This window comes from Trachurus trachurus (genome assembly GCF_905171665.1).
Source record: "Trachurus trachurus genome assembly, chromosome: 3".
Classification (NCBI taxonomy): Eukaryota; Metazoa; Chordata; class Actinopteri; order Carangiformes; family Carangidae; genus Trachurus; species Trachurus trachurus.
In genome coordinates this window covers 34,461,961-34,476,547 of record NC_139893.1, presented here as the reverse complement: position 1 = coordinate 34,476,547, position 14,587 = coordinate 34,461,961, and the positions used below count along the sequence as shown (strand labels likewise).

The window sequence follows — 14,587 nt, the reverse complement described above, 5'->3', positions numbered from 1 at the left end:
TGCTCTCGTGGGCAAGTTGTGACCTGCTGTGAGATAATAGGAAGGTGATGAGATGGAGTTGTTTTCGTGGTAAACCACTAATGCGGGTTCCTGTCGAGGGCTCTGCATTTGCCTCAAAAAGTGTGGTGAATGTGCAGGTCACAACTTGTACACCGGAGCGTTTTGGAGTTGTTGGATTGTGTATTTGATGAGGGAAATCCAGAAATTCCACAAGCCTCCGTAGCGTAGCTCTGAACAGTTTGGGGCTTGGCTCCACTGTTCTAAAAACAGCTTGCACGGACAAATAAAGGTAACGAACCTAGGGATTATGGCAATGGGCCAATTTGCCAAAATGTTGAACTATCCCTTTAATGTGGCTCTTACAGTTTATGTTGGCCTGACCGCTAATGGGTCATAAAGAAGCATGGTGTAACGATGGACCCCAAATTCTGGAACAGGTGAGGTATCAGCTGGGCAGTGGACTGGAATGGGCAGAAGAAGCATTGAACTGGACCCCCAACAAATAAAAGTGAGGTGTTGGCTGGTTGTCAACTTTGGTTTCAGCCAGGCTGAATTCCAAACGACTCAAAACAGTGTCAAAGAAAGGGAAACCATGCTACCTGCAATCCCACAGGGAAAAAAGGTTATGAATTAATTATAAAGTAAAGGATAAATGAAGTTAGATTTGTCAAAGGTATACTACCCTCAGTCGGTGGTTGGTTTCCTGGCCAGACCTGCCCCTCTTTGTGTTTTAATAAATAGTCAGCTGCAGGTGACTCACACTGACTGTTGTGGTTCCTCTCTTCTGTTTCAAAAATACAAACAACCACTGCTAAGAACATGTTGAGTAATACACATTGCATTATTTTGACATAAGGTGCTAATTAGTATGTGAAACAAATGCAAGCATGCATGTAATTTTGCTTTCTTATAACCAGCAATCATTGGTCTTTGCATCGTTATCTTGCATTTTCCCCACAGAATACATTGGAACTGGACCTCACGCTGTGGGAGTTGGCGGTAATGGTAATGGTTAGAAATCCAGCAGGCAGTTTAAGAACAGTCCCACACATTTTCTCTTCAGCTGCCTGCCCACATGAAACCAAGTCAAACATTTTACCAGCTAAACTGACAGATGTATTGGGGACTGAGTCAGAGCTCAAATGGCCATTAAATCGGAACCGTTTGATGCTTGGAGGCAGTTTCTTTACTTTTCTTTTTTCCTGAGTGTTTTTTTTTTTTTTTTTAATCCGTAGATAAGGGCAGAGGATGTTGTTATGATACTATGTGAAGTCCTTTGAGACACACTGTAAAATGGGCTTTACAAATAAAATTGCCTTGCCTAGATTTGTATCCATAGATAGAAAACAGTGCGTTTCTTTGGCTTCCCTGGAGTTAGTGCAGACACACAGCTCTGCTCTCTAAGATGGCCCACAGTGCTGGCAGGCCAGGATGGGTGTGTTTGAAGTTCTCAAGTAGGTTTTTGTGTCACTGACCCATAAATAACCAAGTTCTTATAACAGACTGATGTTTCTTAGGACTGCTGAACAAATGTTGTACAATGATGTCATCCCTTTTGGTTCTTTTGACACTGACCTGTCATAGTTCAGTTTTTTCATTATCTCTCATAAAGTTTACATGATCCACGTCCTGATCACTGACTGATACTGACACTGGTGAGGTGTGTGAGGCTCAGATTTCATCAGACCATGTCAACTTAATGAAAAAAAAAACTATAGATGTGATTTCTCACTGTAAATGCTCCTGGCTCATACAGGACACTGCTGCCATCTACTGCGGGAATAAACACCACAGTGTGGGATTCAGACTGAGCCAACCGTCTAAAGCCAACATTTCCCAGTGGAATATGAGGAATTGACATCATCTTAGTTCAAACAAAGTCCCCAAATTTATGGCAAAGCTGTGTTAACATTCAACTGTTAGCTTGGTTTAACATTTCAAACTGTCCTGGTGGAGCAGGGATGTTTCATCATTAGAAAACCACAAGTAACAGCTTTTTGTCTGAAGAGAAGCCAAAGAAGCCTTCTCTTCAATGTACTGAACATTCTCCCAAACACCACAGTTGGACACTACAGTGTATAAACTAGCAAAGCAACAGAGGATGTGTCATGTCTGTCAGCCTGAACAATGTTGAGGCATTCCAACATTATCCTGTGAAGCTGAATGAATCCAGACAGCAGTGGTGTCTGTCAGAGGATTAGATCTACACCTGCTATTATCTTTCATTTGTTTTATTATATTTCTTTATCTTTCTTTCTTAGAGACCCTAATGGGAAGTTCCTCAGTTTGCCTTGTTTGTTGGTCTATTTTCATTTATTTTTGTTGTTTACTTTGTGAACATATTGAAAAAAAAAGAAGTACAAAGAAGATGCAAAGAGGCAAGAAGCTTTGCAATAAAGTTTTTTTAAATCTACACCTGCTCCACCTATACAAGACTTTAAACCCTTTACCTCAAGTGAATGTAGAAATAAAGTCACAATAAATGAATGTGTAGTTGTAATGAAAACTTTATTATCAATCCATCATTTCAAAGACAAACTTTAAAATGGACATTGAGTTAAAAATACATAAATACTGACATGTATTGTACACAAAAATGTAGTCAGGCCAACGGAGGCAAGGTAAGGTATTCCACTGATGAAACTCAGAGAAGATAAAAGTGAACCTCACAGCAGCATAATGGAAAAGAGCAATGATTCGTTTCAATAAATACAGTATTTACTATATACATTATTGTCTTGTGTTCCTGAGACATCTCCTTACAGGGTCCATGTCACATTAGGATCCTACATGAGCCACTAATGGTTTGAGGTCGACACAGGGAACCAGGAGCTGGGATGATGATGCTCCATCTGCTCCCCTGTCTCCTCTTCTTCACTGGACGCCTCCACTTCCTCCTCCCCTGAGCCGTCCCTCCCGGATATCCTCTTAGTCTGATGGCTTATCTCCTGCATGAGCTCCTCAGTCCCGTGACACAGGCAGCAGACCCTCAGCGGCTTGGTGGGGTGGATGTGTCTGATCACCGCTCTCTTCTTGGAGCACGAGCTGCAGACCACAGAGCCGCATTTCCTGCAGTGATGTCGACGCTGGGTCACGCTGAACTTGTCAGAGCAGCGCATGCAGACTGCAGAGGCCTGGGCGGGGACCCTGGCAGTGGGGAAGACGGGCTTGGGTCTGTGGCTGCCGCCGTTCTGCAGCAGTTTGGACTGGCAGTCCTCCATGTGCTCTATCCAGGCCCGCTTCTCCTCGTAGGAGGCGGCTGCTATGTGGAAGGACTTGTGCGGTGTGTGAATCAACCACTGGTTTCTCAGTCTGGCATCGTCCTCTAGGTCCTCCAGCTGGATGTCCTCTGAAATGATGAAACAACTGTGTTTTAATTTGAGGTAACACAAGTGCAGACCCTGGGAGGGTCAACAATCACCAGACAAGCAGAGCAGAGAACTGCCCTATAAAGGCAAAGTGCAGCATCTACATTTTTTTTTTAATTTTTTTTTTTGACCAATCAAAAGTGTGGCATATTCTCTTCAATCTGGTAGAATTTGATATTGGTACTGCTAAAATCTCCAGAGTTATTGGGCTTTTTATTTTGCTGTCTATCCAAAAAAGCACTGTGAAACCAAGGCAAAGTGCAGTACACTGCAAAAACTCAAATATATTACCAAGAATATTTGTCTTATTTCTAGTCAAAACAAATCTCATTATACTTAAAATAAGAAACGTCACATTCAAAAATAGCTTGTTCTTAGACACTTTTTACTTCTTTCAAGCATATTTTTACTTAAAATAAGTAGAAAAATCTGATAGCGGAGCAAGTTTTTCTTCCTTATTACAAGCACAAAAAAAAAACTGGCAGATTATTCTACTTATTTCAAGTCAATATTTGTTTGAAACAAGTGAAAATTATCTAAAAACAAGTTAATTTTTAGGTGATGAGTCTTATTTTAAGTGGAAAGAGATTAGTTTTGACTAGGAATGAGACATTTTGACCAGAAATAAGACAAATATTCTTGGAAAGATTTTGAGTTTTTGCAGTGTATCTGCAAAGAGTACTGTACTCCCTACATATAATTTACTCTATGATTCGATTGGAGTAAAACCAAGGCAAAGTGCCGTATCTGTAGCTTATACCAAGCCAAAATGCAGTATCTGCACCAAAACCAAGGCAAAAGTGCAGTATCTGCCATAAAACTGTTAAAATTGGTCACAGAATATGCCATAAAATGGTCAAAATTGGTCAGAAAGACAAACTACAAAATACATTTAATTCAATCCACCTTTATCTAATCAATTATGGACTTGGTAGTTATTCATAATTTGATGCTTAAACCTGACAATGAAAAACACTAAAAGCTTTTTTTCTCAGTTTGGCATTTTTACAGACGCTGCAGTTTGCCTTTAGGGCAGAGATGTGATCAGAGCATCCTGACCAGCTCACAGTGTGTAGCTGCTGCTCACCTAGAGGGATGATCTGCTGGTTCTTGTGCCAGTGGCCCCTCAGGATGATGCTGCCGTACACAAGAACATCGTTGAAGAGGAAGAAGACTTTCAGTTTTGGCCCCCAGCGGCCCTGCTTCATCAGTTGGCCCTCTCCGACCAGAACCCGACCCGGCCGGAACAGGGGCCTCCCCAGCGGCCCGAACGAGTTCTCAACGGCATGGATCCGCTCCCAGTTTTTCGGCTGGTCCACCATGGTGTCTGTTATCAGTGCTGAGGTCTTTTCTTGAGTGTTTCTGCTTGAGAGTTCCTCTGTATAATGTGAGACGTTGCCGTGCTATGCCGTCGCTCTCATGAGCAGAGGAACTTATACCCTCAGCTCTCTGTGACGTAACAGGGGTTTTCAAGGTAATTTCACACAAAGACACTGGGCAGGAAGTGAACTGAGATCAGATAAAGTGTCACAAGAAATTCTGTGGAAGGAGAAGTCGTGTCTGTTTACTAAGAACACTGACTGCAGACAGTACGAGACACGCGAGTGGATTTCTGCACTGCACTAACTGCCAGTTTCTTTAGGCCTAGATTCATTGAGAGGACGCAAACTGAAAAATTAGAAAAACAAAGCAAATCTCTAAACCAGTAGAGTGTGTCTTTACCACTGCTAACAGACTGTAGAGTAATTCTGCACTGAGCTCACAATTCATGGATGTCTTACAGTCAGACTGGATCAGCATGAGTGAACCCACTGAACATCTTCTATCCGGCTGCTGGGTGCAACTCAGGTCGAAACAACAGCACGAAACCTCAACCTATAGGTATAAAGACAAATATGAAAACATTAAGAGGCACAGGGATTCTTGCACACACACCTATGTAGATGTGTGAAGAGATGTGCAGATTAAGCAGAAGCAGGATGATGCTCATCACATCCACACAGATCAGCAGGGTGATGGTAAAAGTTACACACAAGCAGGAGAATCACTTTGTACATGAAAAACTGTTTAAACTGCATCAAGTTGTTGGGTCACTTTCAGAGAGAACAGCTGTGACCAGTCTCAGCCTGGTCAGATGCAAATATGAACTGATGAAGCCTCTTGGATGAGAGGTGAAACGTCTTCTAAGACAAATAACCGAGTCCAGTTGCATAGATTGAAATTTCCTTGAGATATGACCTGGATGAATGAGAATATTCACAGGCTAGCTGTGAAAACACACCTGTATTTCCAGGTAGTCCAGGGCCCTCCATGTCACTGAGTAGAGACAGAGAAGTACTGACGGCACGGGTTTTATTGGGCAACTCTGGAACTGTTGCAGCATTATAGGAAACAGGACTGTTTTTAGTAATTAGAGTAAGACAATAGTGTCTCTGGGGTTAAAATAAACACATGGATTATTAACATCATTCACTTATCCATGGGATGATTTGATCAGTTTCACAAAACTGTCTAATTGTCCATGAGACCAGGGCCGTTGTATGGCGGAGAAAGGTGATGATAATTCTAGGGGCCCAGCACCCAGTAGAGCCCACACAAAAACCCCAGTAGTCTAATCGTTGTATGACTGAATTATTCTGCTTAGACCCCGACTAATACTCATAGTAATCTGCATTAGCATCAAAACAAAGTAGGCGAAATAAAAATGATAATACATACGTAGTCTAAGTCAGGTGCCCACTTTAGTATAGAGAGCCTAAGCGGAAGCAGGAAGTAACGGTCACCATGGGACCTCAACTCGGAAAAACTCGCCATACAAATGAACGGGAGTCCAAATTTTATTTTGTGATCCGTTTGAATTGTGCCATGAGAAAAAAATATGTCCTCTACCTGTTTAAAACATCACGTTTCATCCCGAGAAATCAGCAGTTTGTTGTAAAACTATTGTAAAATAAAATTCAGAAGAATCCGTAACCAGAAAGACTACAAGTCGCGTAGGTGACGTCACACACCAAATGCCGCCCTTTCCCGTGTCAGTTGGTGACGTATTTTTTGTGGGACACAGATCTGTAGTCCGTAGAGCGGACTTTACACAAAATACATTCTTCTGTTGCCGTTTTATGATAAACTGCTGATTTCTCTGCATGAAACGTGATGTTTTAAACAGGTAGAGGTCATATTTTTTTCTCATGGCGCAATTCAATCGGATCACGAAATAAAACTTTCACTCCCATTCATTTGTATGGCGAGTTTTTCAGAGCTGAGGTCCCATGGTGCCGTTACTTCCTGCTTCCGCTTAGGCTCTCTATTCTTTCAGGGGGTCCAGAATTCCTAGCAACGGCCCTGCATGAGACACAGACAGAGCCCTGAGGAGCGGGAGGAGAACCGGGGGATCATCAGTCAGACGATCAGTGAAATATCTGTAGACTTACTGCAATCTGGACCTGCTGGTCACTAAACTAATAGGATTTCAGGGCTGTGCCTGTGTGGGGGGTCCTGGGGTCACTCACCCTGCCACTGCCATTAGGCTTTTAAATCTTAACAGATATCTAGAATGATACTTAGTATTTATTTTATTTATTCTGTGTACACTGTGGTTACAATCTACGTCAATCTTGATTTTAGGCTTTTTGTTTAAGCTGTGTTGCACTTGCCCACTTGTATGTGTGGTATATACAATTCATTTTCTATTTAAGAAAACCGTCTTAATAAAGGCCCAAAGATATAGACAACCCTGTTTGGTTTCTCCTGGTCGCCTTAAATAATGTCAAAGTTAATTTCTCGCCTCAGCAATAAGGAAATAATTTTTGTCTCCAGACACTTAGCGGGCATTAGTTGGTCTGTCAGAGCTCAGGACTGCTGCTGAAACATGACAGTAATGTGAGGAACAGTAAAAGCAAAACAGAGCTTAAAGAAGCTGAAACACCTCACACACCTGTGGATCTGTGCAGCTCCTTTATTAACAGCACAGGACAAACATGAAGTCAGTCTTTGACTCGGCCTTTCTGTTATTTTCCTGTTGTGACATCAAAACAAAACCTGTTGTAAAGAAAAGGCTCAGTTCAATAGCAATGGACAAGTTAAAATAAGTCACATGACCACAGACTTCCTCAATGTTGTAAACCATGATGTGTAAAACCAGATTCAACATGTCCTGTTACAAAAAGTAAAAGGAAGTCCTGCAAAATTCTCTGAGATCTGAAGTTCCAAAAAACATAAATGTCATCTTCCTTGCAACACATTAAAAAACAGTAGATAGATAGAGATGTCCTGTTGTCTTGAAGAAAATCAACATAGTTTTCCCAAATCCAAACTTTTTTTAATCTTGTAAAATTAGAGGAACTTCTCAAAGACAGAGTTTCTTTTCACTCGAAAAAGCCAAAGCAGTGAAAATCAAAAAGTATTGTTTAAATTCAGAAATTAAAAATATGGATGTTTGATAGCAGCACTGTTTGCTCTGATTCTAGAGCACGAGCCTCATCCAGCTGGTAGAAAAGATTGAATGGATGTTTCCAGTGTTTACGTCCCACTCTTCTGATCACAGTAGCAGCTGTCAGACAGTCAGTGCTGCTGCTTTCAGACAACACACACCAGCAGCCAAACCTGCCTCAGTGTGTCTGCACTGACTCACAGGAATGTACTGTGCTGTTCCACAGAGACAGATGAGTCTGAATCAGCAGAGGCAGAACTGTCCAAAACACTGGACCCGGCACTTCCCATTATACATTTCAGCAGTGTCACTTGTCCAGTCAACACTCATGCATTTCAAACTGAGTTCCTCCGATCTCCAGCACAGTCTTTTCTGTGAGCTGATGTGATGAGCGCAGAGAGACAGTGGAGGGCAGCAGCAGCAGCGGAGTGTGTGGTGTCTGTCCTGTGCTTGTTGATTTACAGTGACATTTATTCACAGGTCCATGTTTCCTCTCACTTTGAACCTCTTGGCAGCGCGCTCGCCCGCTCGCAGTGTGAACCTGTTTCCATAGATGTGAGAGACGAAGCCGTTGATCTCGATCTCAAACACGCTGCCCCTCTTTGGGATCACTGTCACACAACGGGGAGAGAGAGAGAGAGCGAGAGACAACAAGGTGAGCAAACATGTTACACTGGTGACAAGTAACCAACTAACCACATCCATCAACTCTGTCACACACAGACCATTCTGACACGCGGATTCACAGAATCATCTCTAGGATGCTAATGAATTTACAGGGATAGTTACAAGAATTACATTACGTTACATTTTTCCCGATCTGTAATCTCTAGGAGGAAGTGATATATTTTTAGAAGTTTTCTTTTCTGAGAGGCCAGACAAAAAATGTTTTTCCAGGGATAAATTTCTTAGCAGAAAATGGACTATGCTCTAAGCTGGAAAGATGTGTATGCAAAAAATAATTTCTCTGAACATTCTAATGAACGTGGAATCGAGTGCACAAGCATGAATATCACACTCTGCCCTCTCCCCCTCTAAATCTAAGGTTAAAGGAGGATTCCGGTCATTTTTGACCCCTAAATCGTTGTCCTGATGGTCACCCAGCGTTGGGGGGAGGAAAAAACACGACTAAAATTGATGCAGGCAAACACCATGGATAGACAACGCTAGGGATAGCGACAACACTAACCTATGGGGGCAATTCTTTCAACCACAACAAACCCTCAAAAAACAATGGTACATGACTCGAATCCTTATGAGACACCACTGAACTCATGTAGTGTACTGTACAGTATAAACTTTGTGTTTTTGCATGTAGTCACTCACCTCAGGTAGCCGAACTCTGAAACATCCTGGAAAGACATTACTATCCGATCGCAGAGCGCAAACACTTTTTCCTTGTTGTGATGATTTCTTTACAAAAATAAACGGTCAGAGATATTATGGACATTACCACTGCACTGCTTGACCATTTCCATCCTTGCCCTGACGAAGGCCAGTTTGGCTGAAACGCATAGGCACATTTTTAATAAATTAGCCATGTATCAATAAAGGCGTTTTAAGTATCACCCTCATGAGTGCCTCAGTTCTCTGTTTGTAAGCAATGTCAGTTGTTGTTGCTCTAGTTTATTTAGTTTAAATGGATAAAGCTAGTAGCGCAATGTTGAGCCGTCAGAAATTAAAAGCAGCTTCTTCTCTTGTGTTGCTTCAGGCTGCGATCAGGCTTTTTTTGTATTGCTCATACTCTCTCCTCTTGGCTGAAATCAGCCCGTTGTCGTTCCATTTCATGCGGAAGTAGAATCATATGACGCCAAACGCCTCCTTTGATGTGAACGCGCACAGAGCATTAAGCTGAGAGCCGGACTTAACAAACCAAGTTGATAACCAGCTTCGTAGTACCGTGTTAACTCGGACCGAGGCTGGAGGTTTAGTTGAGCTGGAACATGAAACACAAAAAGACACAAAAAGCCTGGCTATGTTGAGCCTCCTTCGCAGTACAGGCCTAAGATTCTCTAATATAACGATGTTTCATACTCACTGTGTGTGCCAGGAGCTGATTTTAGATTGATGTAAGTGATGATGTAATGACTTCACCCTGCCAGCCTGTCACCTGCTCCTGACCAGTCTGTTTGTTAGATAAACCAGTGGGCCGATTTAGACCACATTGTCCTGCTCTCTGTGAATACCTTTGCATTTGTATTTCCCATTATTTCAGTGCACACACACCTGGATGTGTTATTGTTTCCAGTGAGGCTTTGACATGTGGCCTGAAATTGTAAATCTGTACCTAATGTTAATCATTCCTCTGCATCACCAAGCCCCCTGCATAAACCTGTGTGCCAGACTTGAAGATGTGGAGTAACACAAGTACATGAGGTCCCAGGCCTGTGGCTGGCTAACCAATCACATCTCACTCCTGATGAGCTGCAGGTGCTCTCTGGTGCTCACCTTTTAGTCTGTCCTCCTTGGTGATGATTTTCAGGATATTTTTGAACTCCTGGACCAGAATCCCAGTGGTCCCTACATAGGATGGACATTTAGATCGGACCACTGTGAATGAGAACAGCAACACAACATTAGTATAACACTAACGCATCAGGTCAGTCTGGTACTTGTGAGGCTTCACCACCAACATGATAACATTAATCAGTAAATTAAACAATGACAGATGCATGATTTTAGCATAAAACTTGAAGGCTGGAAACAGAACATCTGGAATCCATTTACCCCGAGGATTTCACTCAAGAGATTACTGTCACAGTGATTAAACCTCGTTCTATGTCCGTGACAAACTCTGGAGCTCCAGAGTGTGTGTGTGCGAGTCTGAGGTTTAATGTGAACTCTACCTGTGATGATGGCTCCATGGAAGTCAGCCTTCACAAGCTTCTGCTGCACAAACTCTGTGGAGCTGTTGACACAACACAGGTTTATGAGACTTAATAAACACAACACATACTTTACGTTCATAATGTGAATGGATCAGAGTATAATATCATATAACCTATAATACCACTTTACCATGTTGGGTTCAGGCCGCCACACAGATCAATGATGTACTGTCTCCAGAGCTGATGCAGAGGCAGGAAGAGCTCGTACCTACAATTACATGATACCAACAGTGAAGGGAGGAGAGAGGAGGAGCAACATGCTGACATTTACCACAACTTCTCTTCAGTTGTCTGACATCACACAACAATGGCGGCATCCGTGCAGAACCACACCATCAATGGTGAAACATCAATTTAAATGCATTTTTAAAGGTACATTGGTAGGAATTCACGTGAACAGCAGACGGACGACAGCCGCTGCACGTAACGGCATAAACAAGCCTCTATGTAAACAAGTGGTCCGTCAGCACGAGGCAAAACAATACATGTGACAATATGTTGTCATGGCGATGTCGTATTGTTTACCTGACCCACGTTTTACCGGCTTTCTCTCAGCTTCTGTGACTAAAATGACATCTGGTTTGTCACCGACGGCCGTCTGCCCGACTGCACGTGAATGCAGCATCAGCGTAACGCTCCATTCCTCCTCACTGCGTTACCGCGGTGACTTTTCACAGATGCCACCTCGACCTGAGCCGACAGCTCCGGTGTCTCCACTGAGTTTCCGTGGTTTCCTACCGTCACGCTGCCACTGAACGTAAAAACATGGCGACACCACATGGCAGCAGCACCGAGCTTACCCGCTCCATGGAGATATGAATGATATGAACGGCAAATTCAGAGCTGAAAGGAACACTTCACTTTGTTGATGGGGGGGATTACTGATCAATGAAAAACATACTTTTGAAGGAAATAATCGATTTTCGTGAATAGATAACAGGAGAAGTTACACAATGTCCCTTTAATGCCAAAATAAGTTAAAACATTATGAAATATACAGTACAATATTTACTTATGTTTACAGATTACTTAATGTTGTGGATGGTATGTGGTGGAAAGTAAATTCATGTTGTTATTTCTCTTTCATTTTAAATAATCTGTTTGAGTTTAAAATGCTTCTTTGTTATATTTAAATGCATGAAGCACTTTTACTGCCTTGTTGCTGAAATGTGCTACATGTTCAGATGTGTTGCGTCTGGAACACTTTGAAGACGAAAATCAGTTTTCAACTCAGAAATTTGTCTGGAAGTGTCCCCTCCCTCACTGACCTCTGCTGCTCAGGCTTGATCTGGAAAACCTTCAGCTCCCTCTTCTGGCGAGCGTTCAGACCTTTGGCTTTCTTGCTCTTGACTTTGTCCTTCTTGGGCCTGGAGTAGCCCAGGACCACGGACTTGAAAGTCAGCATGCTCCTCAGATTATGACGTTGGGGCTGCCGGATGCTGCTCCTCAGGAAGGCCTCGGTGAAGGCCCGCGCCTTCACGCTGCTCTGAGACTGACACAGTCAGACAAAGACACAGATTTATTCATTCATTATTTATTCATTCACATCTTCTATACAAAGTCCACTTTGTGTGTTCCTGTCCACACTGTATTACTGAATTATTTTAGCAGATGCTTTCTGATAAGTAATTTTACTGACTCACTGCAGATTGTTAAACATGTTGAACAAAGCATCAGACATTGTGCAGTGTGCACACACTGATCACACTCCTCTGTAACATGTCCTTTAAATGGACCAACTAAAAAACAATAACTAATGGAAGAATTAATTTGATGATGATGATGATGATGATGATGATGATGATGATGATGATGATGATGATGATGAATTCCTTTTATTATTGATTAAGCATCTGATTCTTTTCTAAATTATTGCTTGTTTGGCCTTTCAAATGTTCAACAATGAACTGGAACATGTTTATTAATGTTTAGGTCTTGACGCCAGGAATTCATTGAGTCATTTTTTTTTTTTTTAAATGGCTGCAACCAGAGGACTGATGAACAAAGCAGCTGCTATCATATCATGCGAGACTTCCTCTCCTGCTGAAACAGGACTGGATGCTGCAGGACAGATGATGGTTACACTGTACAGCTTCTTGTATCTGCTCACCTCAACACCAAGAACCTTCACCAGGTCTCGAGGAATCTTGGCTCGAACAACAGCTTCAGCTAAAAGGACACAGAGAAAACCGGTCAAACACAAAACCTCAAAACCCTCACTGACACAGGAAGTTATATCACACAAAGGCTTGGGTGACATCCCAAATGCAATGACATTGTGCACTATATTATTGTATTCTACGATTTAGGTGTAAGTGACACTTACAATTTACAGCATCAAGCTAGAACAGCACAGGTGGAAATAACACCAGTATCTGAAATTCATGTGAGTGATCACACAGACCACTGGGAGTGGTTCATATGACTTCTTATTAATCATGTTAACTATTGCCTCTTAACGTGAGCACATTGTGAAGACAGGGAAATGAAAAATCAGTTTGTTGTCACTGCCTGTGCTGTATGTACATGAGTACGTAATCTCAACACTCTTGAGATTCTGAGATTACTGCCCCATCTCAGCACCATCAAAGCAACAAGACAGCCTGACAAACAGAAACAAATCCCCACGTGTTTCTATCTAGCCCTTTATGACTTGAAGTGAAGTGAAGGCTCACAGACATGAGAGCAGATCAGTCTGGTGTCCGAGCCTGGAAAAGGCCTGAGTTCTTTGGACATCTCTACTGGGTTTAGCTAGTTTAACTCCTAGATTGGTCAGCTAACCATCTCTACGGTATTAACTCTGGAAGATTTTAATGATATCACCATGGCTGCATGGAGCTAACATGCTCTGGTTAATGCAGGACAATCGCTGAAAATACTTTACCAAAGCAGTGAGCAATAATGAACATCAATAAATACATTGTTGATCAGTCGAACCGGTGGCCCATGCCTCCTCGAGTCCCATAAGCTACAGTGCAGACAGAACCAGAGGCTCAGCTCCATGACTCCCATACTGACAGTATAACCAGTCAGTGACTCCCAGCTCAGGTGAGATCAACAGTGCGTCCTCCAGGTTTATTTCATTGTGACGGTGTAAAGGAACCGTCCTTAACATGAAATAACTTCACTTCATGCTCTCACTCACCGTCCATTTGTCCGTGTGTATGTGTGTTTATCCAGAGGGAGCTGTTAGTTCGAGCGCCTCTTCTCTGTCGAGGACAAACATTAGTTGCACGAGACCACAGCACCGGCACGCGCACCGAAGAGGTGATGGCTCGCCCCCTACCCCCGGCCCTGATTGGCTAGTACTTAGGGAACCTAAAGTCAGAAGAACTATGATTGGTTAGAATATGAGGCTTAGCCAATCACAGGCCGGGTAAGGTCTGACTTCCTTTTCCTTTTCTTCTACGGGGCTTCCGGAGCCCTTCCGTCGTGGCGCTGCTGCCCCCAGCAGTCACAACCAGGTCACAACATGGTCACGAAATCCGACGATGACCATACATTCTGGATGGTTTATTCTTGTACAGAGGCTTCTGGTGATGATGGAAAATAGTTATTCAAAATCCATTAAAACTGGCCTGTTTTTTGTTTTGTTTTTTTACAAACATGTCCAGATATTTGGGTTATAATAATAGCCTAACAAAAGTCAGTGTTCAGGAAGTTCAGAGAATAAAACAGTGATATAATGTTTAAAAATATCTATATGGCAGTTTGACTTTAAACATCAGAGACCTAGTGAGGCTCTTCAGTGGACACAGGACAGAATGTCTCTGAGAACGTCACATCCAAGACGTCCACTCACTGAAATCCTTCATCTGCTTCAAATATGATGCTGAAAACCACAGAGGTTTAAAAAGTGTCTGTAGTTTACGTAAGACTAGATCTAAGTTAATGTTGAGCTT

General features: G+C 42.4%; 2 protein-coding genes across 2 annotated transcripts; both read right to left on the bottom strand.

Annotated features, from left to right (window-relative positions):
- Positions 1-2,798: 2,798 nt before the first annotated feature.
- plekhf1 (pleckstrin homology domain containing, family F (with FYVE domain) member 1) lies at positions 2,799-4,690 on the bottom strand (the record flags this gene model as incomplete). Its single annotated transcript, XM_083992815.1, has 2 exons — positions 2,799-3,349; positions 4,456-4,690. 2 exons carry the CDS (start codon positions 4,688-4,690, stop codon positions 2,799-2,801), a joined length of 786 nt encoding a protein of 261 aa, XP_083848941.1.
- Positions 4,691-7,333: 2,643 nt separating this feature from the next.
- Positions 7,334-13,954, bottom strand: pop4 (POP4 homolog, ribonuclease P/MRP subunit). The gene is made up of 7 exons (XM_083969347.1): positions 13,831-13,954; positions 12,796-12,854; positions 11,954-12,177; positions 10,816-10,893; positions 10,644-10,705; positions 10,246-10,347; positions 7,334-8,408 (listed from the first exon to the last, which is right to left on the bottom strand). The coding sequence occupies exons 1-7, from the start codon at positions 13,835-13,837 to the stop codon at positions 8,272-8,274; spliced, it is 669 nt and encodes a 222-aa protein (XP_083825473.1). The 5' UTR covers positions 13,838-13,954; the 3' UTR covers positions 7,334-8,271.
- Between the last annotated feature and the right edge of the window lie 633 nt (positions 13,955-14,587).

What these genes read in the sequence shown, in the direction of transcription:
- pop4 (XM_083969347.1), bottom strand. An exon ending in TGAAGGTTCTTGGTGTTGAG is followed by an intron (nt 12,178 to 12,795) that starts GTGAGCAGATAC and finishes TGACTGTGTCAG; the next exon opens with TCTCAGAGCAGCGTGAAGGC. An exon ending in GGCGGCCTGAACCCAACATG is followed by an intron (nt 10,706 to 10,815) that starts GTAAAGTGGTAT and finishes TTGTGTCAACAG; the next exon opens with CTCCACAGAGTTTGTGCAGC.